Genomic DNA, 26789 nt, shown 5'->3' with positions numbered 1-26789 from the left:
TTCCTTCCTTCCTTCCTTCCTTTCCTCCCCTTCTTGTCTCCCTCCCACCTTCCCTTTCCTCTTCTTCCTCCTCCCCCCTTCCTTCTTCCTCTTCTCACTGTACTCCTTCCTCTTTCTCTCCTCTTTCTCTCTTTTCCTCTTCCCCTTCCCCTCCCCCCATTTTTCGTGGTGCTGGGATCAAATTCAGGCCTCACACATACCAGACAATCCCTCTGCCACTGAGGACATCCCCAGCCCCCAACTGTTTGACAGTGGTATATTTGAAAACAAAAGGGGCTTTTAAGGCTGAAGGAAGGCGAGAAGTCAAGGGTGAGGAGTTCTGTGTGTACATCCAGGGCTGGGGATGTGGTTGAGTGGCAGGGACCTAGAGCCAGCTAGTTTGCTTCAGGGTGCACCTTTGGTTATAGTCACTGGTGACCCAGTGTATGGTGTCAGAAACTAGGCATAGGGATTAAACTCGCCCCACTGGAGAACCACGGGCTTCAGTCCTGGCAATGACCACAGCTGCCACAAAAGCAATTGCAAGGTTTGAACGCCGACTGTGTTATGATGTGTCCAGTCCAGCGATGGACCCTGTAGATTACGGATATTGCATACATTATCCTCATGATGTTTTGATCTTAGGCCAATTTGACAAATGAGGAAACTGAGGCTTGGAGTGATTAGTAACACTGTCCAGGCCGTGTGGTTATTCCGATACACAGTGGGGCTAAAGACCCTGCAGCCCGGTAGGAAGTGAACCCTGTATTTCAGCTGAGGCTGGCTGGCCTTCCAGCCTACATCCTGCAGGGTATGAGACAGTCGTCGTGACCAGTGAATGCTTTTTTTTTGTGCCAGGAATTGAACTCTCGACCTCATACTTGCCAGACAGGTGCTGTGCCACTGAGCTGTATCCCCGGCCAAAATTAATTAATTATTATTGTTATTATTATCATTTTGGCACCAGGAACTGAACTCAGGATCTTGCACTTGCCGGGCAGGTGCTTGTGCCACTGAGCTGTATCCCCAGCCTGTGACCAGTGAATCTGAATGGGGTGACACAGGGAACAGGAGAGGAGGAAAGGCCGAGTGGGATGCCAAGGCCAGGCCCCGGGCAGAAGGAGCAGGCAAGGAGCTGCTGTGATTTAGGCTCAGGATGACAGGAGCAGACGCTGGGGGTGAAGGGAAAGGAGCAAACCCATGAGGTCCGAAAAGACCAGAGCACGGGCCTTGGCCACTGCCTGTCTGTGAGCGGTGAGGAGGGGGAGCGGAAGTTGACTTGCGGCTTTCATTCTGTTCTTCGATCACTGCAAGGCTGAGGAAGCGGTTCCCCGCCTGAGGCCCACGGCAGACAGCACCGTTCTCGTCCATTCCTGGCCCTGCATAGCTGTCCACACTGAAACTTGTGTCTTAGGGTTCTCTAAACCTGGATGGACAGAAGCTGAAAGCAAGGAGACACAAAACAGGGAAAGAAAACGTATGGCATGTAAAGGCTACAAAAAAACCCCACACAGAAGCTGGAGACTCTAGATATCCTTTTCGTCCCAGTTCATTCTTCCTAACTGTTCTTCTGAGAGGGGTCGGCAGTCGTGGGAAAGAAATCTTTTTTTCCTTTGTGTATTCCTGTTGGTTACGGCTGATGTGGCAGAAAGCTGCTGATTCTTGCGTGCTTATTTGTGTCCACCCATCCATCGTACCTGATAGCTTCTCAGCTAATTTTCTTTGGCTTTGAGGGTCCTAATCATGCCTCCTTTAAGAAGCGATGATTTTCTTCCTATTTTCCAATGATTATTCAACTTGTCTTTGTTTCTTGACTTATTGCTTTGTTTGTAATGTCAGCTATTTCAAAAATTTCGTTGGAATAGTGACGATGAAGTTGAAGTTTGAGCTCTGGCAGCAAGGATGGATTGGAAATCACACACGCAAAGGATAGAGTGAGTGGCCAAGAGAATCGTGCAGGAGAATCATGACGTGATAATGTCCAAGGAGGTCAGGGTGGAGGGAACTGACAGAGTCACAAGGGAAAGTAGACTGGCCCTGTTATTACAGGCAAGCTACCAAAAGCGACTTTTAGGTCTCAAATCTGAGTCTGCTGGTCTAAATGACAATCACCAGGAGTTGGCAGTATTGTTAGTAGAGTTTGGAGTTTATTGCATTCTATTCATCTGCAAAGAGGTGAGAGGATGGAAATTAATTAGGATTCTCAGTTTATAAACAGTTCCAGGAGTGTGGATTCAAAAGAAATTAGCAGATATTTTAATTTTCTTCAATGTAGCCATGTCCTGACTTCTAATCTAGTGAGAAGCAAAATATCACAGAGTAATTACAAGCTATAAATGTGTTTTCCAGTTGATGAGGCAGTTTCACACGCAGGGTCTCATTGGTCTTCTGCCACTCTGGGGGTGGAGGATGATAGAAGCCTCTCACACAGTCCCCCAGGTTACAGGTTGCAAAGCACAGTCGCCCACTGTGCCTCCTCGTTTGATGGCCACACTCGCTTCCAGTACTTGCAGCTCTGATCCAATTGGGTTTCTCTGAACACAGATGGTCTCTCTTGTCTTTGAAAATGAAATTCTCCACACAGAATGGCCATCTCCTCCTTGTCTGCGGAGTGAACCCCTCTTCATTAAGGATCAGTATGTTATATGCTTAGTAACGAATACCCCATGATGAATGGGTTCATTATGTATTGCAAAGGTATAGTAATACGAATTCTAAAAATCCTGTTCAGGTGGGGCATTGCCTCTGCCTCTTCTCCACGAGCAGATGTAATCGAGGTGGAGTAGAGGGAGGCTGAGGCAGGAAGCTCAAGAGTGGCTCGAGTGACCCTTCAGAAGTACACAGAAGGTGGTTGGCAAAAGGAGCCCTTGGCCACATGGATTGTTATGGGAACTTTGGCATGGCATTAGCATCTTTGGCTTTTCCCAATATGGCAACCCAGGGGAAAGAGATGGTCCCGGTGGTGTGAGTGTGTGGGGCAGGCTGCCTAGAGGATGACAGCTCATGGGCAAGCACACATAGACACGCTTAGAGGCCCCCCTTCCACAGCCCCTCACTCCAAAGGTATTCCCGGCCCAGAAGAACCGCCTGACCTTGATTCAGGAGAGGGAAGGGCAAGTGCATTTGGGTCCTTGTGCAATCTTTCATGACATGTGTCTGATTTTGCCACACAGCTCGAGGACGGTGTCCCTGGGAACAGGAAGGGAGGAGATTTCAAGAAGGGAGCAGTGATCTGTCTCAGAGAAGCGGAGCTGAGGGTGGTGTTGTGTGGCCACAGGGGTCACCTCCAGTGCCCTGCAGAGCCCCAGGAGCATGGCTGCCAAGGGCCGCGAAGGGGAGTGCGGTGAGACAGTGGAGGTGTCAGACGTTCGGCCATGGAAGATCCCAGGACAAGAATTTGTGAACACATAAAACACAAGTGAATTGTAAAAGATTCAGACAGCTTAGGAGCACACAGAATGCCCCGTAGAAGACATCTGCCCTTTTTGTCTCAGCCCTGTCCCCAGGTGTCATTGGTGATGTGCACTCCTCACATCCTCTGTAAGCATGTTAGAGGGCAGGGCTCATGGTGACGCCGGGCACGGGCACCAGGAGAGAGCCCTGGAAAGGGGAGGTTCAGGCAGGCGTGTGTGTCTGTGTGGCCATGTTATGGTACGTGCGGCTTTAGACACACATGCTTATTCACACACAACACACACCTGGAGTGCGGGCAAGGCTCCAGGTCTTTATCTGACAGGATGCAGACCAGCATCTGGCTGCCTTCTGTCTCTTGGGATCTGATCTGCTAAGCGAGTGACCACATGAGGCTGAGGTCCTGAAGGGAGGGACCTGTGGAACCTGCTGAGGACGTGCTCACCTGGGTGATCAGGAGAAATGAAAATAAGCAGCACGGGGCAGAGGGTCGGAACCAGCCGGTATACGGATGCGGGCTGAGGTCGCACAGGCAGGGCAGTAAGCTGGAGTGGGGACGCTGCCGGGCTAATGAGGGACAGGCTGGGTGGCTGCTCGTCCCAGGAAGGGCACAGAATGGAGCAGGGAGGGAAGTGATCAGTTAGCAGCCAGCAGCCAGAAAAGGGAGGCATGGCCGAGTTAGCTCTGGAATTAATGATGTTCATGTTCAACTAGCCATGGAATTTCGGCTATCAATCAGATAGAAGCAAATATTAAAAAAAAAAAAAAAAGGGACAGTGGCATGTCAGCTACTGAGGCATGTGAGCACCCCTCTCAGAGCCCTCCGTATTGAAGGCTGTGTCAGAAAGTGTTATTTCTGAAACTGCCACGCATCCAGATGGTGCCTACCTGGAAAAACCTTGACTCCGCTTTGCTAGAGAGTATTGCTGTTTCCTTCTGACTTGTGAAATCCTTTTATTCTACCGGATCTGACACAACTTGAATTTCTCCCAAGTCAAAAATGACTAAGTGCATCTAGGTACCACTTTGGGCTTTTGGTTTATAAAAACTGACCCTTCTGTCATCGAGCTCTGCATAGCAACCCCCCGGGGTTACGCACAAAATCACTCCATTTTCTCCTTCTTGGTTCCTGGTGTGGCTGCTCTGGACAGCGTGTAAAGTAGGAAACAAATCTCTTTCATAGCCATTTGTCTCCTGTCTGCTGGAGAGGCGGCCTGTCCTCTACCGAGCACGGCTGCCCGCGCCCTGCTTGCCCAAGTAATTTTCTGGGCTTTGAGATCCCTGATCAGGGGACCGGTGAGGGGCAGTGCATAAAAGGAGTTTTCCCAGGACTTCTGAGGCCAAAGATTTGAGAGTTGCCGTGTGTTACAAGGGGAATGTTAAATACCAATGTGTGCGATGTTTCTCCTTCACAAGAGCTGAGAGATGTTTGTTGTCTGCTTTCTTCCACCATGATGCCTCTGTGGCTGGATCACCTGGGCATCTGTCAATAGGGCTGCGCTAGACCTGTCAGCCAAGGGGAGACAGCATTAAAAGCACGTAGCCCCAGGAGAGCTGACTGAGCAGGAGCCCGTGCAGGGATCACGTGTGGCCATAGCCACACAAGGAGCACAAGAACTCGCTCTGTGCCGTGTGGGGGCTCGTTTCACATTAAAGTCTCGCCTTAGTTGGGAAACAAATTCACTTTGTATTACCAAACTTAAGGCGCAATTTTCCACTTCCCTCAAATTTTATTAAGTGCTTTCTGGAACAATTTGTGTAAGGTCTAATTTTCCAAGTTGTCGCCCTTGCTGCAAAATGACCTGGTACTTTTCCATCTAGTTTCGTGCCATTATTTATACAGAGAGAAGATTGGTTTGAATTCAAACCAGGCGTTTGTGGAAGCTGGACATGTGCTTTGTTGATTATTTTAGATGTGGAGCAACACTGTGGCTCGGTGTTGGTGTGGTCCGTAGGTATGTAATGGGAGCTGTGCCTGTTATTTGAAGTTTCCTGGGAGCCGCAATGAGAGAGTGCAAAAAGAATCAGGTGAAAATAATTTAATACGTCAGCTTAGTCAGAACAATACCGTGTCAACACGAAGTAAATTTTAAGTCATAAATGTGATATTGTACATTTTTTTGATGCTAATCTGTATTGTCTGGTGTGTGTCAGACTGACAGGGAATACCAGTTCAGACTGTATTTCAACCGCTTGACAGCCGCCTGTGGCTGAGGGCCACCATACTGACCATCACGGGGATATTTTGTGGTCATCACTTGGGTACTAGCTTGATTGCCAAGTTCTTTAAAATTTTCCCTAGAATGTCGGATAATCTGAATGAGAGATTCATGGGACGGGCAGAGAACTGTTTAGTCATTTTGATGAATCATTCATCCATTCACCCATCCCTTCATTCATTCTTTCCATTCAGTCATTCATTTAACAGATACTCAATACCAAGTCTTATGTTTATTGTAGGGATACAAAAAACACAAGAAACAGTCTTTATGTAGCACAGTATGTTAAAGAAAGACAGAAACATAGACAAAGTGTTGTGGTATTTATATCTAGAAAATTTAGGTTAGAGCCATATTTTTTACCATACACAAAATGTTAAGAAATATTGCAAAGCTGAAGAAGGAAATGAATCAATTTCTATATACTCTTGGGAGGGAAAATACCCTTTTGTTTTGTTCTTCTTCTTTTTTTTTGGCTTTGCACAAAATGTTAATGCAGAAAAATACTGTATAACATGCACACCTCTATCTACCCCAAAATGACAGGATTTAAGGTTTTATCACATTTGTTTCAGATTTTAAAAGATAAAGTGAATAGCTTTTCAGGTTTGGCAAAGAGTTCTTTGTACCATTTTCAAAATCTTACTTCTTCCCTGTGTTTCCTACAGGCAAAGACTATGATGGATTTGATATGTATTTCAGTATATTTTTGTGCTTTTGCTGTAAGTATATGATTATTTGGTGTATTTTACACATGTTATATGACATGTATTAGTATTTGCTTTTTCCCTTTTATCCCCCCTTGGCATTTTATTTTATTTTGGTGCTCTATCCACTTGATAGATAATGAAGCTGAAGAAAATTTTATTATATATCTATACTGTGTCCATTTTGTTTTTTTGAGACAAGGTCTCACTGTGTAGGTCAGGCTGCCCTTGAATTCACTGTGTAGGCCAGGCTGGTCCTGAGCTCATAGTTGTCCTCCCCCCTCTGCCTCTGGAGTACTGGGATTACAGCCTTGTGCCACCGTGCCTACATTTATAAACAATTTTAAATGATGGACAATTAATTGTTTTTTTTTCTTTCCAGTTTTTAATATCATAAAAGTGTTTCAGTATGCATTCATGTACAGGTTTCCTTGTATTGTATTATACATATACTATATGAGCATCTTGAGGGAAGGACTAAGTATAATACCGAAAGCAGAAATCATAACAGAAAAGAATGATAGCTTTGTCTACATCAAAATTTAAAACATCATCAGCACAGCAGAAAATACTTTAAATATGTACAGATTTTATAAGTCTGGAAGATGTACAGATTTTACAAGTTGCAGTAAATGGCAGAGAAAAGGTCAATATTCTGAATAATAGTTTTTGCAAATCAATCTGGAAAAGTCTATTACTTCTGTGAATAAATTGGTAGAGATCATAAGGAAGAAATGTGAACCACTAGTGAATATATAAAAACGTGATAACCTAGTTAGTAATAAAAAGCGTGAAAATTAAAAGACTAAAGAGTAATTATCCTCCTTTTGGCCATCGGATTGGCAAAGACGAGAAAGGGATGCTGATTCCCAGTGTCAGTGAGATGTGGGAATAATATGCCTTTTTATGTACTGTGGGTAGAGTTTACATTGATGTAAACTTTCTAAGAGTGATATCTATTAAAGGCCCTAAGTGTAAAATCACTTTGGCTCAGAAATTCTACTTTAGGAATTAATCCAGAGAAAATGTATCAGAGCTCTGTGTGTGTGTGTGTGTGTGTGTGTGTGTGTGTGTATGTGTGTGTGTGTGTGTGTATGTGTGTGTGTGTGTATGTGTGTGTGTATGTGTGTGTGTGTATGTGTGTGTGTATGTGTGTGTGTGTGTGTGTATGTGTGTGTGTGTGTGTGTGTACTGAGGATGTTTACTGTAGTGCTGTTATGCTAAAAGGTAAAGATGTCTTTGCACGAGCCAGTGGAGAATATTTCTAAATCAGTCCAAGCTTTGAGACACTGACCACGTTGCAATAGAACCAAAGATTGCGTTAGCCAGAGGCAACCGGGAAAGCTGCCCAGGAAGAAGGTACTTGCAGCAGGGTCTTGAAGGATGAGAAGGTGTTCGCTAAGGACTGAGGTGAAGTAGGGGAAGGCTGTTCTGGAAAAACAAGCAGCTGCGTCAAAGGCAAGAAGGCGTCGAGGAACAGTGGGCATGGGAGTGATGGGGACGTAGTGTGCCGGGCAGGTGGGACATAAGCAGAACAGACTGACTGCGGAGGCCTCTCTGAGGCATTCTATGATGGGGTCTGTCATTGCTTGGGGGCTTTTTTGGACTTAATGACAAAGTACAAATTACTTGGGATTATTTCAGCTTCAGTATCTAATCCCTCCAGAATATCTATTTTCAGAATTTAACCGAGCTTCCTGTTCCAAAGAACTGTCCAAGGTGGTGAGATTTCACTGAGCCGCCTTTCACGGGCTCCCTTGTGGGTTTTAACAAGGCGCCTGTGTGAGCTTCTCCTCCCCGTGGGGCGTCATGGTGGGTGGGCACTTAGCCGCTCTGTTTCCTTGCTTTGGTCCCTCTGGGTTGGCTGGTGACAGAGAGGTAGAGGAGAGTGCGTAGCAACCGACTGAAGGCAGCCTTCAGAAAGCTGGTCCAGGGCTGGTTTGAGTTCTCTGCAATTCACAGCTGTGTGGTCTCTGGCAATCCCTCAGCCTCCACAAATCTGTTTTTTCATCTGTGAAATGGAGCTGATGTGTTAGGGTTCCATGGATAATGTATTTAAACTGGGTTTTGAGCTTGTGGTAGTACTCAAGAATTGTTAAGCTGTTATTGTGATTATCTTTTTTCTTTCTCAGTGCTGGGGGTTGAACGCAGGACCTTCACAGTGAGCTAAATCCCAAGCCCCTTTCTTTTTTTAATTCTGAGGCAAGGTGTCACTAAGTTGCCTAAATTGCCCAAGCTGGGCTCAAAATTTGCCTTCCTTCCTGCCTCAGCCTCCCAGAGTGCTGGCAGTACAGGTCTGGCCACCACAACTGGTTTGTAATTACCATGTTTTTAAGTAATTGGAATCAATATGCCTTCTATTAATCCCAAGGGGGTCATTCATATGAAAGGCTAACTAGCTATGGTTCTAGGATTTTCTTTGTGTTTCCTGCCTCATTTGCACTTGCGTGAGAGAAAGCTTGGAGTTTCACCGCCTGGCCACACAGTGCCTCAAGAGACCTGCAGGTCTCCCTCTAGGTTAGACAAGTTCATTCAGGCCTGGGGCATGAGCCCATTATAGGGCCAAGGAGGACAGGGAAGTGCACCCACAGTCTGATTCTCTGGAAGCCAGAGAATCATTTGGCCGATTCATCCCACCCCTGAACAAATCACCAAGCCGCAAGGACAAGAGAATAGGAGAAAGGGAAGGAGAGGAAGAGGGGGAGGGGAGGGGAGGAGGAGGGGGAGAGAGAGAAGGAGATTGAGAGATTGAGAGAAAGAAAGTTATGGTGATGGATTGCTATTGGTGATGGAATCTCTGATGACCTTTCTTTTCAGAGATGTTCCTTTGTTTTCTGGTTCCTATGGCATCATTCGTACCCACCCCAAATCGCTCCTATCCAAACTTTGCTCTGAGTCATTTGCTTCTTCCGTTGGACGCTAGAGTCCTTGAGAATCACACACTCTAGGAGAAGTGGGGGATAGTCTCTTTGGACTGAGTTTGCTTCACGGGCTGCCTGTTTCCTCGTCTGTAGTGTGAAGATACTTGCAGATTTATAGGACCATAAAAAGGATTGGGGATAATTTATGAAAAACGACTGGCCTATAGTAGTACTCTAATCGATCTAGGTGGTGCCTGTGACAGCTGCAGCGCAGCAGGGTGCTTGCGGGGGGGAGGGCGGTCCCTCAGCGCACATCTGATGGCTCCATGTGGTTCAGTGAATGAATGGTGGGGAGAACGTGTACTTTTTAGGAGACATACTATAGAAATGATCCCTGAAAGTGTAGCCTTATATGTTTGAATAGATGAACAAATGACTTCAGCCTTCATCCTTTCTGACTTCCTGTATTTGATGTGATCAGATTCTGCACTCCCCTCCTCCCGTACCTGGCATGGCTCAGAAGTTCACACACTCCTCTTTTCCTGTTGATGGGTCCACCTCTCTTCTTTCTTGGCTTTTCTCCTGCTCCTCCTCTTCTTCCTACCTCTCTCCTCCTCCTCCTTCCTCTGCTCCTGTTCCCCAAATGTTAGCCCTTCTCCAGGGCATGTCCATTCTGCTTGTTGGATTTTTTCGTAGTAGTACAATAGTGGAGACTGAACCCCAGGCCTTCGCACTGAGCTGCGTCTCTAGCCTATTTTTTCTTTTGTGTTTTTGAGACATGGTCTTGCTAACTCACTGTTACTCAGGCTGGGCCTAAACCTGTGATCTTCCTTCCTTAGGCTCCAAGAGTTCTGGGATTAGAGACCTGCACCACCAGGCTGCGGTTTTAGGGCGCATGCTCAAACACTGTTTTTCCTGTTTTCACCCTCAAGGACCTCATTCTTTATTAAGGCTTCAGCGATCGCCTGAATGTAGGTAAATTCCAGGTGGCTCACCCTCCCTGCCCTGTGTTCTGGGCCGAGAATTCTTACTGCTTGTTTGTCAGGGTGAAAGGAAAGAATTTCCTGTTGACTCTTAAGTTTGGCTTGCCTGTCTTCTGCCATCTCCTCCCTGGCTTGGGTGCATTCATGGTGTGGCAGCTTTTTCAGGCTCCTGGAGCTTGAAAGGCCACGGTCAGTTCTGACTCCTCATCCTCCTGCCCCTGCCCTGCCTGGTTGCTGGTCCTGTGAACTCCATCTCCACGTGCTCATGCCTCTGTCTCCACCCCCACCCAACCCCACCCAGGTCCTCTCTACGATCCCAGGCCAGCTTTCTAAAGTGGACCTCTTAAGACCATCCACGGGGTTTTGAAAGAAAATAGTAGAATCTCAGATAATTTTTGTCTCAATCTTTGAAATGTCCTGTTTCATATATGTCTTACAGTGTAAACCCTTCATTAAAATAGTAAACTGTATCTGTAATGTAACACTATATAATTAATAGAATAATAATACACACCAAAAGCCTACTGCCTAGCATACTGAAAATAAAGTCCTCTGCCTGTCCTTTGAGACCTGTGCTCCTTTCTGGTCTACGAAGGCTGCCCCTTCAACACCCTGTACGCACTGCAGTCTCAGACACACTGGGCCGCTCACTGGATGCTTTTATGCTTTCTCATCCTCAAATTTATGCTTTTGATTGTATGGTTCTGTTTTCTTGCACTCCACCTGCTATAAGACACAGTGTGGTTAAGAGCAAGAAATGTTCGGATAAATACTCATTTTTATCTCAATCTGAAATGTTCTTGCTTATATAGGTTCAAACCTTGGTTCTGCCATTTTCTAGTTATCTTATGTAGGCAAATCACTGACATTTCCAAGCCTCAACTCCCTAGTCGGAGAAATAGAGACAATAACAATCAGCCCAGGGGTCTGTGGTTGAGTTACTGACATAAGGTGTATGCTGAGTTGCGGTGACGAGCACATCCGTAGTACCGGTTCTCTAAGTGAGAGGAGCCACTTGTGCTTTCTTATTTTTTCCTAGTATTCTTTGTTCTCCTTTCCCAAATACCACATAGTACTCTAACAGATGACTTGTACTGTAACACATATAGGAAACAGGGCATTTCAAAGACTGAGATAAAACGTATACATGTGTAGAGATTCTAATATTTTCTTTCAAAGCTCAGTAGATTGTCTTAGTGGTCCACTGTGGAAAATTGGTCTAAAGTTGTGCAGGGAAGTGAAGGTCAATGTGACACGAGGATGTTCGCTAAAGACCTAGCCGTTATCACTGCTCCCAAGTCCAGACGTCCCTCCCAGCATCCTGTGACTGATCCTGCCCACCTTGACAACGTTGGCCTCGTGTTCAGTAGGATTGTCCGCTGTAATTAAAATCCAACAGTGCAGTGAAAAGACAATGCAAAGAAATTGTAAAATAAAGTTATAAACTTCAAAATTGGTGTCAGATGCCATGAAGCCAAAGCAAAAGATAGTAGGAGAATGCTGGGATCGTATATGAGGACAAAAACAATCAACATCTGGTGGAAAAAGAGAAAATCTAATGAGTGTAAGCGCAGACACCTCAAAAGGGAGTGTTCTGAATACCAAGGATCAAAAGGAGATTTGTGAGAAATTAATGAACCTTTGGATATTTCTGTGGAAAGAAACCTTTTAAAAACACTTGATCAAGTACTTAAATAAAATATGAAGGAGATTAACCATAAAAGAAATTATGGGTAAATCTTAATACATTAAATTTAAAATGTCCACTCCTTAAGAGAAATTGCAGAAAAAGGCATAAACTTTATATATCCAGAATATATAAACAATTACAAATCAATAAGAAAAGATTACTCATAGTAAAATGGAAACATTGCATGTAGAAGAGGCATTTATCAGAAGAGGAAACACAAATGGTGAATAAACTTGAAAAACGCTCAACTTAATTTTATAAGCAGGAAAGGAAATGTACAACCAGCCTGAGACACCATTTTACTACTTCTAGGGGGACAAAAGTTAAGATGTCTGTATCATCTATCCATTGCTGCACTGCAAGTGACTACACACTTAGGAGCTTAAAGCACAAATCTCAGGCCCTGGGGCTGGGGATCCAGCTGAGCAGCACAGCACCAGCCTGGTAAGTGAGAGGCTCTGAGTTCAACTCCCCATACCAAAAAAAAAAAAAAGAAAAACATGCCCTGCAGGAAAAGGAGCCTGTGAATGTCTTGACTGGTTCCTTTGCATAGGAGTGTCTGATAACACTAACAATGGCTAGAATGTAGATCAATGAGAATGGTTATAAAACACTTGGGAAAATAATCTTATGTCATTTTATAAAGTTGAACACTTACATAGTTTAAAATGCAGAAATTCCTTAGTCTATGCCCTAGAAAGGCTTCATTACTTATGAACACGAGAACGTGTATAAGAATATTCATAGCAGGATTGTTCCTGAAAACAAAGCTCTGGAAGGGGCCCAAAAACCCACTGACGGGAGGATGGGTACATTGTAGAATTCCGACTGAATGAAAGAACTTCCGTGAACAGAGACACAATAGCTGTAAGATTTATGATTCAGTAAATCCTAGAGCCACGGTGTTGAGGAAGACAAGCAAGTCAAAGGAAACTGAATACACTGGGATATATTTTATAAAGCTCAAAATGAAGCAAAACTAAATAATAGATGCATGATAGAACTATATGAACAAACCAAGGGGTGATAACAGGACTCAGCGCATGGGGACCTTGGGTGCTGGGGGGCGGGTGTGTGGGCGGAGAAGGGCGTCTGCAGGTAGCTTCTCCGGATTGATAGTGTTCTGTTTTATACTGCGGGTGTTAGGTTTATTAGGAGCACACATTTTATTGTTATGCTGTATAGTCATAGATGCTACGTATGTTCTTTTACATTATTGTCACACAATAAAAATTTAAAAGAACACTGCACTGCAGAAGTCAGCTACTAGAGTCAAATTATACGGTCTGTTCTATCAATAAACCCAGATCATTTGAGTTGAGGTTATTGATTATTACTATTAGCAATGATTTTTTTTTCCAGTACCAGGAATCGAACTCACTACCTTGCACTTGCCAGGCAGGTGCTGTGCCGCTGAGCTAAATCCCCAACCCCAAGATGATAATAATCACTATCTGAATTATTTGTTTCAATAAGTAGTGTTATTGTTTATATCTAGACATCGCCCTAAAGCCTTACGTGCTCATAGGCGAGGCGTTTGAAAGGTGATTGAATGACAGGGTGCTATAGTCAAATGTGATTCTGTCACATCACAACAGGGGCCTGGTCTGAAGAGGTGTGTCCCTTCTTGGCTCCCATCTTTTCTCTGCTTCTGGCTGTCATGTGACCAGCTTGTCTCCAAGCCAAGCCCTTTCATCACACCACGGACCAGGAAAGGACAAGCTTCTGGTACACCCGCCCAGATAAACCTCCCCTGCTTTAAATTTTGGGGCTCAGGTAGTTTGTCCCAGATAAGTAGTGTAGTATTATGACTAAAATATACATCTTGTTAATCATAAGTTTTTGGCTTTGCTTTTTTGAGACAGGGGGTTTCGGTGCGTCGTTCAGGCTGGCCTCAAGCTTGCGGTGACCCTCCTGCCTCTGTTTCCTGAGTGCTGGGGTTATAGGCGTATCCCACCATTTCTGGCTAAACTTTTTGAATTTTAAATCAGTTTTTCAAGGAAAAAAATCTCGTAGAAATTTTTTCATTACTTGTGAATGTTGGACGCTGTTTACTTTTTAGTGTTTGCATTTTTAAAGAAAAATGACAATGGCCATTTGGAAGCAGTCTTCAACCCCACTTCTGTATTATTTACATTTAGAAGTGACTTAGTATTTTAAAAAACTTATCTTCCCCTTTCGATGCTGGCAGTCTGCTTAGACTGAATTTTTCCAAGGGGCTTTTCCTATAGCATGTGTCTCCAGGCCCTTGTTTTATTCAAAATTTCAGAACACTATTCCATTGTCATCTTAAGGGCTCCAAGTGCCCTGATTAGGGAGGGAAATCTTTGGAACAGACAATTAAGTTGAACTTTAAAATATGTACCTGAATGTGTCTGTTGGAGCAGGACTCTAATGCTATGCTCCCGGAAATCTGGTTCCTATCCACAAATCTTTGTAATTCATCCTCTTTAGCCTAGCATAGTACGATTTGAACCGCGTGAACCAGTTCCAAGTATTGTATTGCAGTGAAACCTGTCTAATCCAAACCTTTCAACAAAATCTTTTTTTTGTACCAGGAATTGAGCTCAGGACCTCACACTTGCTAGGCAGGTGCTGTGATACTGAGCTATATCCTTGGCCCATAATCTAAAAAGAAGAGACAAAACATTAGGTACTGTCATCTAAAAGGTTTCTGGGGGACGATGGGTTATGCCTGTCATCAGTTTAACAAATATACGTTAGGAGCTATCAAATTCCCCAAGACGGTATTTTTCATGGTGTTTAGAGACATCTTAGAAAGTTAATCATTGTAGGGAGAATGGACACCATTTTGATTTCAAATGGCTTTACCTCTTACATCTGTTGTTTGATAGTAAAGACTTTTTTTGATGCGTGAATGTAAATATTATTACTGTTTCTACTGCTCACACTTAATTCCATCTGAAATACTTCCCTTTCTATGGCCCACCAACTGGATATCACCTGTATTTTTGTACCAACCCACATGACATAAGAGACACACAGCACCTCTCTGGGGACATGGCATTACTTATTCTAAAGAGTTGGTAATGCGTTAGTTTTTCCTTAACAGATGGTAAGGTGCTTACATTTTCAGACTTTGCTTATCTTTGTATGAAACTAGCATAGATAAATAGTTATTGGGCTTGAATTTCTCTACATCTATTTTTAATGGCTTTAAGCAAAGTCAACACTACCGTGTTCACCATTTCCTCATATCTGCTCAAGTGCTAGGCCAGGTTCAAGGTGAAACAAGCAGATAGCCTTGGTAATACAGCCCTGGCTATCTTAGGGGATTATACACTTAGTGCAGAATTTCATATACCTGTATCTTGGAAATAAAATTTCTTGCAAAACGCTTTCTCAAGAAAATGTGTGTTGTTTATATCAGAAAGTATCAGAAGCATTTTTTCTATTGTTACAAAAATGATGAAGGTTAGTGCATGCAAATTTCTCCTGTGCCTCATAAAATACTTAATCACCTACATGCAAAGCCAGGAACTACTGTGGAACAACTAGTTCCTGCTCATAAAGAACTCAGCTATGTAATTCTGTTTCATCCTCAATTTCAGCATCTCCCACCCTCTCCAGGGGGCTGTGCCACTTCATGACATCATAAACAAGACAGGTCCAGAGTTCAGCTTGGCTGACATTTTCGTTATAAAGCCAATAAACAAGAAGGCCCCAAGGTACCAGCCATTATTTTTTCCTTTTCTAAAGCTGGATAGAAGTGTAATATGTTTACACTTTCTAATTTGTTTTCCTGCTAATGAAAATAGGCATTTCTAGATAGGTTAGGCAGTGCGGTGGAGTTGGTTTTATAGCCGTGTACATGTAGTTTTGCTTAAAAATTTAAATCTAGTTTAGCCTTTTGTTAAGAATTATGGATGGAGGTGGCAAAGATGAAAAATAATTGAAACCAAGCAAAGAGGCAAAGGAAAATTGCATTTTGTTTTAATTGTGGAAAAGGGATATGTGTGCAATTAGAATTCCCATGTTTGAGAAGTTGTTTAAAAAGTCAACACATTATTCAGGTGGAGAACGTAGTTTGCATTACATCTGCGTTTTCATATTTATACGAATCAGGGTATTCACACACATACAAGTACTGTAGTGTTTTCAGAACCAATTAAGTTGAATGCATTTGCAAGCTGTATGAATGAAAAAGTATTTGAAATCATTCAAATTATCAAAAAGCTTTGTAAACATTTAACTGAAACATCGAGGTGGTATACGTCAAGTGGTTCTCTTCGTTACACACCACGTACACTATGCAAAAATCTATTACAAATGATGAAGCTCGTAGCACCCCCTTGCTAGGGTGAACTGTGTGAGCTCTGCTCACCAGATGTAATCCAATGATCAAATTCAAGTAGAAGTTCTCAACACGAACACAAATATGTCTGTACCTCTATTGATGTGTATTACTAAAACACAAAGGGCATAGCTTGCTGTAAGTATAGTTTCAGTCACCAAAATTACTGAACATGTAGAGTGAAGAGAGTAGAACAAGATGGTTATACATCTATCTATGTATCCATCTATTACCTATCGTCTATCTATCTATATGTCTATCTACAGAGAATACATATACATGCCTCTCTGTCTCTCTCTGTCTCTCTGTCTGTCTGTCTCTCTGTCTCTCTCTGTCTCTGTCTCTGTCTCTCTCTCTCTCTCTCTCTCTCTATATATATATATATATGTATATATATATGAGAGATCCATCATCATGGCTTTGATTTCGAGGGCTCATAATTCAATTGGAGGTGAGGAATGGTTCATAAAGATTAAATGCTGCAGGGGGCTGGGGATTTAGCTCAGCGGCAAAGCGCCTGCCTGGCAAGCACAAGGTCGTGAGTTTGGTTCCCGGTACCGGAGAAAAACCAAAAAAAAAAAAAAAAAAAAAAAAAAAAAAAAAAAAAAAAAGAGATTAAATGCTGCAGGCAGGCAGGACTACATGTGATACCAGTGGACACTGTAACAAGAGCTTTTCTGTATATTCTGTGAAGTGTGTCCTTTTTTCAGAAGTAGTGGCTATAGGAGTTTTATTTCTTGATCAAGCTTATTTTGAATCCATTGGGCGAGGCTAAACCGAAGGGGAGACACTGCCCCCTTCCTTGGAGGGCCCGGACGCAGGCGTTGGAATGGTGGCTTTTGCTCTGGTGGGTGTTGATAAATGTGCGTCTTCAGTCAGGAGGAAAGCTGCTCATTTCCCCTGAGTCAGCTATTTTGAGGGGCCCGGCAATTATTCCGAACTCTTGCCCAAGCAAATTGATGACTCCAGGGTGAGTGAAATCAATGCACTGGCATTTGCCAAACACAGGGTCAGACAAACACAGAATAAATTAGTTCCCCTCAGTCAGTTATTGCTTTGAGTAGGTGAGCCGAGGAAGAGGGGTGCTGAGGTGCACCCTGAATGTGAACTACCCTCTGCTTTCACTGCAGACACAAAGCGAAAGACAGCGAGAGGGAGCCGAAGGTGATCGTAAAACCGTAGCTTGCAAGGGAAAGGAGTTCTGCGAGCAACTCAGTTTCTTTCTCTGAATTGCACCCAGAATAGCACTGGCTCTTATTTGCCTGCACTGGTTAAAATGTAGACTTTTAATTTATTGTCAGGTAAAATACGAATTCCTGAAGTCTGAGTGATTCTGTTTCTGGAATTTCCAATGGGGATTACGGACTGTCACCGAATCATGACAGCATTATTTGAAGCTGATACTAGAATTACTTTCTTACGACCATCCTCAGCCAATATTGACAATAAGATGTGCTATTATCTAGTACAACCTGGCAGAGACTTCTGCAGCCAAAGAATCCATAATCATACCAGGCCTGACGGTCTGTCCACCTGAGAGAACAGAATGTCTAGGAACAGGGTATTATCTCAGAGGTGGGCATCCTGTGGGGAGTGCTCTCGAGACGTGCTCGGCTGCGGAGAGAGCTAATCTCTTGGTATTAGTGGATTAGCTTTATTCCAGGATAACTGTTCATAAAATAATTGGAAGACTGAAGCATGCTACACAGTGATATTGATGTGTACCCTGCATACGCTGAATAAAGAAGGAAATGCCAATCAGGAGATGCAGTCATTTGTGAGGAAATAAAGTATTTATGGTTTTCTTATGAAGCTTCATTGACATACGGTGCTTCCACCCAAGTGACAAATTAATTGACTGGGTTTAAAGAGAAATGAATGTGGCTTAATGAAGAAGGACAGGGTGTGTATTACGAGGCAGCTGGTTCTGTCACTGCTGGCTTATGGAGACAGTGCACATCGGACAGCTAATGGATCTCTGTTGCGTAAGATAGATTCTCTTTATAGTGGAATTGCATGCTTTGTCTCTAAATGGGGTTATTATACACACCATCGCGCAATATTTGAAGAGCTTGGTTGGCCCTTGTAGAGGGTTAGGCGAAATAAATTGGAAGACAGTTGTACTTAAGACCTTCAATCCATCAAACTCTCCATATTTATCTAAATTACTAGCACATTCTCCCAAAATACAAATTTGTATGATACACATGGCTAGCATGTTAATGCTGACCAGCCTTCACTTTGATTTTTATCAGTTAGGTTTTCCACTGAAAGCTTAGACCAAAATTCCTGCCTGGTGATAGAGTCCACCACTCCCAGCTAGTGCTGCTGCTCCTGGTGCAGCCCACAATCTGAGTCCCTGAGGTTTCCACCCACCGTAAGCGCATGCACATTGCTTGTCCTGGGTTATTCAACTCTAAAGACTCTTTCAGTATTCCGTTTTAACGGTAATGCATTCAGTTTCTTCTTTTTTCTCCACATTTGTGGGCCCTCCCTGTTCAGTTGCTTAGCTTTTCTTTAAAATAAATCCATGTCAGGTCATTGTACAGCCTTAAAAAAAACTGGAAGTGATGAAATAAGCAGGGGAGGGGGTGAGTGACAGTGCTGTCTACTCTGTATCAGAAACTGTACCTCCTGTTAGAAGTACATGTGTTTCCTCTTACAGCATGTGGGCATGGTTTGCTCTGAGGGTGTAGGTGAGGAGGTGGAGGAGTTTACCTCCTATATCTTCCAACCTGGCTTTGTTATATTGATGGCTTGATTCTCATGTTGATGTTATCACATGGTCCTCAGGAATTTTGTAGCTCAGTTTGAGCTTTTGAAGGCTATGCCTGTCTTTTAAGCCTGGGAGGAGGTGGGTATGGGAAAATGATTCTTGGGTATATGATAACTAGGATTTTGACTTGCTGAAGAATTTTGGACAGTGACAAGTCCCACTGACCTTGGTATTCTCACCTAGTATTTGCTTCGTCTAGACTTTCTCTGTGTCTTTCTGCTTTTTTATCCGAAACGAACAATGGAAAAGAATTACCCATGTAAAATGTTTCATGGTTCTTGGAGTAAGATGGTGTTTTCAGGTTAAGCCATTATTCTTCTCGAAACCAGATTGCTCCCTCTTCATCACTGTGGGGTTCTTTGCTTTTCAAGTCTGCCTGTACTCTGGAATAAAGAAAGGTGAGCCGAAGGAAATGGACAAACCATTTCATGGGCTTTTCCACATACATATTACCCTTTCCAAGTCGAATCTGGAAGCCTTGTCAGAAGTGTTATTTTTCCAAAAGAGCAGGCATTAAGTGGCTATAGAAAATAAACTCACCCCTGATATTGTTCTTATTGCCTGCTACAACCATTAACTGCGAAGATTATATTGTAAGGTGTGACAGGAGGTGTTGTATGGCAAAGGAAAATCACCACTTTGTAATTCTATTTATTCAGGTTTTCTTTAGCATGGGCTCTTGGGTTTCCTTGTGTTTTCTGGAATTATGTCTTAAATGGCAAGAGGGTTTTTAACAATGTATTTCTCCAGAGGCTTATTTCACCCAAGTAATCTTTAAGTTGTAAAAACACTTCTGTAGGTAGAATTGTTTGGCAACAAGGTTTCTATAATTTGGCCATGGAAGGAAAAACTAAAAAAAAAGATAACAATGAATTTTACCTACTTTTAATGGCTTTTATATACTCTGGCAAAAATAGATTATTTGGTGACAATGCCAGGATTGCATAGCTGTAAGTAGGAATTAGTTTCTATTTGACTAGATGTTTTATTTAATGAGAACCTGTGCTTATAGTTCTTTCTTTCACATAATTACCTTAAGGAAATGAGTGTGTACGGAGACTAATGAGTAGATACACTAGTCTTTCTCAATGTTTGTTCAAATTATTGCACATCAGAGATACAGAAATCTAGCACTGAGATGCTTTAGAAATGAATCTTTGCTGGTACACAGTATATTTAGTGCAAAGATCTGAGAACACATTATGAGCAATTAAACTCTAGGGTACTGATGAGGGTTCTGTATTACTCATTGTTTAAGTTATGGAAACCTGATTCGCTCTGGGTTCCTAGGAAATCCTTTCTTTTAGTCCCGCAAACTTGCCCTCCTCATCACCCTGGGGAAACCATTTCCAGTCCCTTTTCTTTCCATGTTGTCACAGTTCTTCAAAGACTTACTTTCTTGACTACTTTCTGGCTTTTATTCCTTGAAAGAGAGTCTTGCTATGCAGTCCAGGTTGGCTTCCGACTCGCCATCCTCCTGCCCCAGCCTCTCAAGTGTGGGGCTCACAGGAACGCACCACTGGTTCGTTTTCAGCCGGTGTGCCTTTTGCCTCCCAAATGTCACTGAGGCCTGTCTGAGTGACGTCAGCCACGATGTCCTACTGACACCCCGAAGCCGCTTTAGTCCTTCTCCTGCTGCTCGCACTTGCCTCCTTTGGTGCTGCTGGCCGCTCCAGTGCGCTCTGCACAGCCACCTTTCTTTGCCTGGTGCCGCACGCTTGCTCCCCCACATATCCTCTCCCCGTCTCCCTTCCTGACCCATCCCTTGTGTCTTGTTCTCCCAGTGATCTGGCCATTCTCCTCAGCTCATCCTGTATGTCTCCACACCTGGCCCCATTTTGCAGCTCCTCTTCCGGATTCCCCCAGAGCACAGGCTCCGGTGGCCTCTCTCTGGTCGGCAGCAGCATTTCCCCCAGGACATCTGTTAATCTTCCGTCTGTCTCCATCACCACCTCCCCGTGCCCGCCTCACGCCAGGGTTCCATGTTGGTGACTTTGGGCTCCTCTCGGCGCCTGCTCCTTGCTTCCTCACTTAGGAGTGATCCTAAATGGTAGGATCACTCCTACCTGATCACTCGTTGACTCCTTCAGATTCCACCTTGGTGACATTTCACAGCGATTTACCTTCCATCCCAGGTTCCTGAGGTCCGGCAGCTTCATCTTCTACTTGCCCAGGGCTCCTGGGCACTGTCTCCTCCTCCTGCTCTCTGCTTTGGGTCAGACTCCATCCTCAGGAGTCAGGCTCACCAGGGCTCCCAATTGCCTGACGGTTGCAGTCTCGCCATAGCCTGCCCCCCTCCCAAGAGCTCAGCTCTTCTCTCTACGCCTCCCCTCCTCCTGCTTTGTGCTCCTGAACAGCTGGACTCACTGTGCTCCTGTTCCACCACGGAACTCTGGCCTGAAAAACTCATGTTTTCTCTCCTTGCTTGGGGAAACCCCTGCTCATTATTGTTAAAACCTCCCAACCCCGTCCCTCCCAGCGTTCACTTGCTGCAGCCTTCGGTTGGGATCTCACAGCGCCGCCTTTGCCTCACAGTCGTGCGGTCCTGTGTCCAGGCTCCAAGGGCTTTCTCTTAGTCATCTGTCTTCCTATTTGTACCCGAGCACTGGGCGCACCCTGGGCCCTTGGTGAGGGTTAGGGATCGGCAAGCGCGTGTGATGAGTGAGCAGCTGCACAGTAGCTTAGGATGTCCCCAGACCATCCCGGCTACGGGTGAAAGGCATTTGGATGGGGCTGTTAATCTCTGTCCTGGGTTACGCTCTGCACAGGAAAAGGAGAAACTGTACGTGGAACTGAAGCACATTATGGCGCGGCAGCCTGGCCCCGAGGCTGCGGAACAGCTGCAGATCTATCGGCACACCCTGCGGGAGAAGACCAAGCAGTTGAAGGTAAGTGGCAGGTCTGCTCCATGCTGGTTTGGAGGCACCCTTGGGCCAGGTCTCCATGTTGGCACTGGCCTGGCGAGTGGTCTCCCTCAGGTCACACACCACCACGTCAGCTTTCTCAGAGCTCCTGAGCTAGCACACACTCCGTTCCCCAGAAGGAGGCTGCCAGCATGGGGGTGGGTAGAGCTGGGGGAGGATGAATGCAATGAAATGCACATTGGGAGCCGGGGTTTGTGTGGATGACCACAAGATGATTTAGAGGACTTCAAACCTGTAATGCTGTTGGCCAGCTGAAGCTGACCACTGGGCCAGAGCAGGTTTCTGCTACCCCGCTCCACCAGGAAAGAAAAGCTCCTCCCAGCCCCCAGGTTGTCCAGCATGACTGTTGGATAGTGGCTAGGAAAGAGAAAGAAAACCATGCCAGGCTTCTGTTAGCAGAAGTCCCTTCTAAGTAATCTAAGAGCCTCAGCTGGAGCGATGAGGTGTTTTCCTATTATATTTGCCTTTTGGAAATTTTCTTAAAAACTGTGTGTGCTCATACTGTATCTGGAGCTTCCCAGGCTAAGCAAATGCTCGCTATTCTTGGCTCTCTAAGCAAGTTCTGAGCACACAGCTGGGGAAGGCAGCAAGCGTCTACCGGCTCCTGATACTTACCTGCCCAACTGCTGCCTTTCTGCCTGGGTGCAGTAAATGTCACAGTATCTCATAACACTTTCAAAAACCAGTCCGTATCTAATTGTGTCCTTTCACACAAAAGGGGCAGTGGAATAAGTCTAATCAGCACATTAATTTTCAAATTGCTTTAAGCGTTCATTTTCTGCGAGTATACGGAGACAACATTTGAGCTCTGCATAGGGCATATGCTTTTATTTTTGTTACTTTCTAATTTTGTCAGGACGGGGTTGACTAGGAAGGCACACATCCGCCTTACCCCACTTATCTCTTGATGGCCAAAAATGGCTCCAACAAGGAACCCTTGGATATCTTCTTTAACTCCTTATCTCAGGAAGTGCACACTTTTCACCCAGAATGAAATGTGACCTTGCGCAGAAGAGAGGCTCTGAAGCAGGCGGTACTGGAGATGTCCAATTGCTTGATGTCATTATCTAGACTTTCGGGAAATTTCCCATTCGCTGTTTGGAGGCAGAGTCTTGTTCCTTGCATTTAATAGTAAGACAGGTTTTTTTTCCAATATGAAAGTCACAGTCTTTAGGTTACGATAGCATAGTCAGAGTAAGTTTTACAGCAATTGAAAAGAAAGTGTTCATAAGCAGATGAATACTCAAAAAGCAAAGATGTCCCTTTTATGCAAATTTTAAACAAGCAAGCAAGAGGAAACATAAACCGAGTCCGCTGCATGCTCCTCAGAACAGCAGTCTGCCTTTTCTCCTCTTGGTTCTGGTGGGGCGTGCACCTAGCTTGGGCTGGCTTTGTGTTTTATTTGGGTGAGGAAAGCCCAGCTCTGGTTCAGCCCAAGACCAGCGGCATCCGTTGAGCACAACCATGGCGGGTGAGTGACCCGGCTTCTCCTCACAGCTCCATCCTGCTTGCACTGCTTTCCTGTGCACACGCCACGGCCGCCTGTTTCTTAGAGCTGAGAGTTCCAGCGCTGAGATACAGGAAGGGATGGTGACTAGCCCTGAAGGACATAAGAAAGAGGAGGTAGACCTTTAGCAGAACAACTGCCTTGGCAAACATAAATTGAATGCCTGGTGGGGGCAGAGGGATTTTGGAATAATTTTTACCATGATACTGAGATGAGTCACATTCCCTAGTGGTGTTTTTCTTGAATATATATTTTTAAAGGTTTTAAAAGCAATTTTAGAATATGTGTCTGGGGGCTTTTCTGTCCCTACTCATAATATTCCTTGAATCACATTATAAGGATTCACCTTCGCTGTTTGACTGTTGCCTGATAGCTCTCTTTGGAAGCAGGAGAGTGATGTTTCATTTACCTTTGTCACTTGATTATGAGTCTTGGCCAGGGTTTTACTCAGATATGGACCTCGAGCCTGGGAAAGAAGCAGGTGAACTGTCAAACCTGTCCATCATTATGTACTTCTAGCCAAATGGTAGATGAAAAAATGTTCAGAGAAGGATATTGTTTCACCCTGTGTCTTTTGCTAATACTGTTTTACTTACCGCATTAGGTTTTGTCTTCAGAACTGAATATGTACGAATCACAGAGCCAAGAATATAAGTATGAGATTGAGAAACTCGGCAATGAGCTGATGAATGTGAAGAAGAAATACCTGGCTCAGAAACGCAAAGAACTTGTTCAGAAGTAAGAACTGGTCAAAAGTTCTGATTTTGTTGGGCCTGTTACCTGCTCATAAGAAAATATTCAGTGAATACTCAAAGGGTTGCAGACTTCCCTGGGGTAAATGGAGTCACAGGGGGAACAGATGGTATTGCGCAGGTCACTAACTGGTTCATATAAGAGCAAGACCAATGTCTCATCCAACACGGAGGCCCTTCCTTAGGACCCTAACAGGAATTCCCTAATATCGGGTGGGTCTAACTTGGGACAGAAGGAACGGGCTGGGGTCCCCCACGCTCTTCTATAATTTTGGAAATAATTGTGCCAGGACTATGTTTGCAATTGAGCCTTGCACAGGCTGAAGCTACTTTACAAGGAAAACCACATGCATTTTTGCTAAGGGAGCAGGCCTTGGCACAATTGTTCTTACAAGGTAGGTGTACCACTGTAATTACAAGCAGTTCCTATGCTTTAGATAAACTATCTCTGAGCCGTCATCTAGGTCTCATACTTGATTCAGTATCTGCCGTGGGGTGTTGACATGAGCCATTGTTTGTGGGAGAGGATAATGCAAAGATGAAGTTCACACTTTGAGCTTCAGGTGCCCCTGCATTGACTCTAAGCATTCCCTTCACTACTTGGTTCTTCGCCTGATCCTAGGCTGGGGTAGAAAACCCAAATGAATCAGTAGGCTGGAAACTTGGTTTGGTGGCATAGCCTTTCCAAAATCATCCTGCTACTCTGGTTATGACTTGCCTTGTGGATTGACAGTCATATTTAGTATTTCATTTCCATGGATATTTGGACATGTGATGCATACAGTTCAAATGCATCAGACTATGATCTGGTAGAGGCAAACGCCAGACAAGTAACCAGACACAAATTCACTTGCCAGTAAAAATCCTCCCTTCTTGTAAATCAGAATACCCCCAGTTCCACATTTAGATGCCATCTTAGTAGAGAAAAATACTGCTATCATTTAGATAAGTCTTACTGTGTAGGAGTAGCAACAATCTCATTGAGAATCTCTAGCACAGTTTATTAAACATCAAGGTTCCTGGGCCCTGCCTCCAGCTCATCAAGTTCTGCAGGCTCTGGGTGGGCTTGGAAATCTGCCCTTTAGCAGGCTGCTCAGGTGATCTTCATGTACACAGAAGTCTGCATACCATGAGATTAAAGGTGTGAACTAAATGAACAGTGGAGGGAAAGCACTATGGGTTTCTTTTAGGATATCACAGTCATGCTTGGAAAACGTCAGCATGGCCGGTTCCCACAAGAGGCAGGTGTCTAGCTCGTTGGTCTTCAAGCTTTGACACATTCCCTGATCAATAAAGCTTCCCCTACCATATGCACGTACATATTTTTAAATACAATTTTTATTTTAGAATAGTTTCAGCTTTATGTCCATATATTTTAATGTATAAATTACATACTATTATCATTTTGTAACTATGAAGGAGGTGTCATTGTCAACCTTTAAAGATAAAAGCGTAAATAGGAGCTCGATGCCTTCATCCTGCACTCGGTGGGCCCTCTCACTGCCCTTGGAAGACAGTGGTCTAGTGAACACGGTTCCAAACAGCTGGTGCAGCTAAGCAGCGACAACTGTCATCCTAAGCTGACTCTCTCCCATGGCCTGGTGCTGGGTTTGGCCTAGTCTCCTTCAGGCTTACTGAACATTGCGTCTTTTGCTGGACACGGAGAACACAAGGAGCCATGTTTTGTGGGCTCAGCCAGCCCTTCCCTACGGCCCATCCATGAGAATCATGGTGCCCCAGCCATATGCCACTGTGGCTATTTAAATTCAAACACATTCCTGCTAAAGCAGATTTAAAATTCTGTTCCTCAGTTGCACTGACTGCATTTCAAGTGCTCAGCAGCCACATGTGGCCAGTGACGATTCCATGATTGCAGAAAGATTCGTAGGACAAGGCTGCCGTGGAACCTTTGCCTTTCCTTGTCCTTAAATGCTCATCAGGGGCAGCCACTTTGACCTGGCTGGGCTTCAGTGGTGGTTCCATCTGGCTGGGGACATAAACTGGTAGACAGAGAGCTGAGCTCATAGCAAAAGAGAGGAAGGTGTTGGAGAAAAATGTGCCCAGGCAAGAACTAAAATGCTGAGATGGTTTAGATTGGAAGGAGGAAGGCTGCAGGGAGTCATTATAATGGTCTATAAATACATTAAAATGATAATGTAAAGGAGACAGTATTCCCATTAGTCAGCTTAGACCAAGCCAGGAGCATTAAGCTTAAGTTCCTCCAGAAAGGGAAACTTAGGTTATTTAAGGCAAGGGCATGCAGGGGAAGGGAAGTGAGTGCAGCCTGCGTCTCACACCAGTCAGGAGCCAGACAAGCTGCCAGAGAACACACAGGAATCCTCTTCGCTGGATCCACTCAAGGCAAAAGCTTTGTCCTATTTAGAGAGGACGGTTATTCACAGTAATGAAATCAATTCTGCTAAGAGATGGCTGTGTTGATTAACCAGTCCTCTAAGGGTATTTCCAAATGGAAAAATTTAGAATGTTCTCCCACACATGCCCTTTATAAAATAGCAGTTCATATCATTTTTTAACTTTCTGCCTTCCCTCACTTTTCTTAGACATTCACCTCCACACTCACTGGTTCTCACGGGCATCTCTTCTACCCCTGACTCTGCCACCGGGGCCCCCAGGCTGGTCTAGAATTTTCAGGGTGGAACTCTTT

General features: G+C 44.3%; 1 protein-coding gene across 2 annotated transcripts in view; it reads left to right on the top strand.

Moving 5' to 3' along the window:
• Positions 1–26789, top strand: part of Cfap58 (cilia and flagella associated protein 58) — a 110956-nt gene that overhangs the window by 78091 nt on the left and 6076 nt on the right. For both annotated transcript variants that reach the window (XM_005403772.2, XM_013504126.1), the window contains exons 16-17: positions 21710–21829; positions 23977–24110. In XM_005403772.2, coding sequence (XP_005403829.1) covers positions 21710–21829; positions 23977–24110 — 254 coding nt within the window. The remainder of the gene's footprint in view (positions 1–21709; positions 21830–23976; positions 24111–26789) is intronic.

This window comes from Chinchilla lanigera, unplaced genomic scaffold, assembly GCF_000276665.1.
Source record: "Chinchilla lanigera isolate Chin_1 unplaced genomic scaffold, ChiLan1.0 scaffold00084, whole genome shotgun sequence".
NCBI lineage: Eukaryota > Metazoa > Chordata > Mammalia > Rodentia > Chinchillidae > Chinchilla > Chinchilla lanigera.
This window is presented reverse-complemented; position numbering and strand designations above follow the sequence as displayed.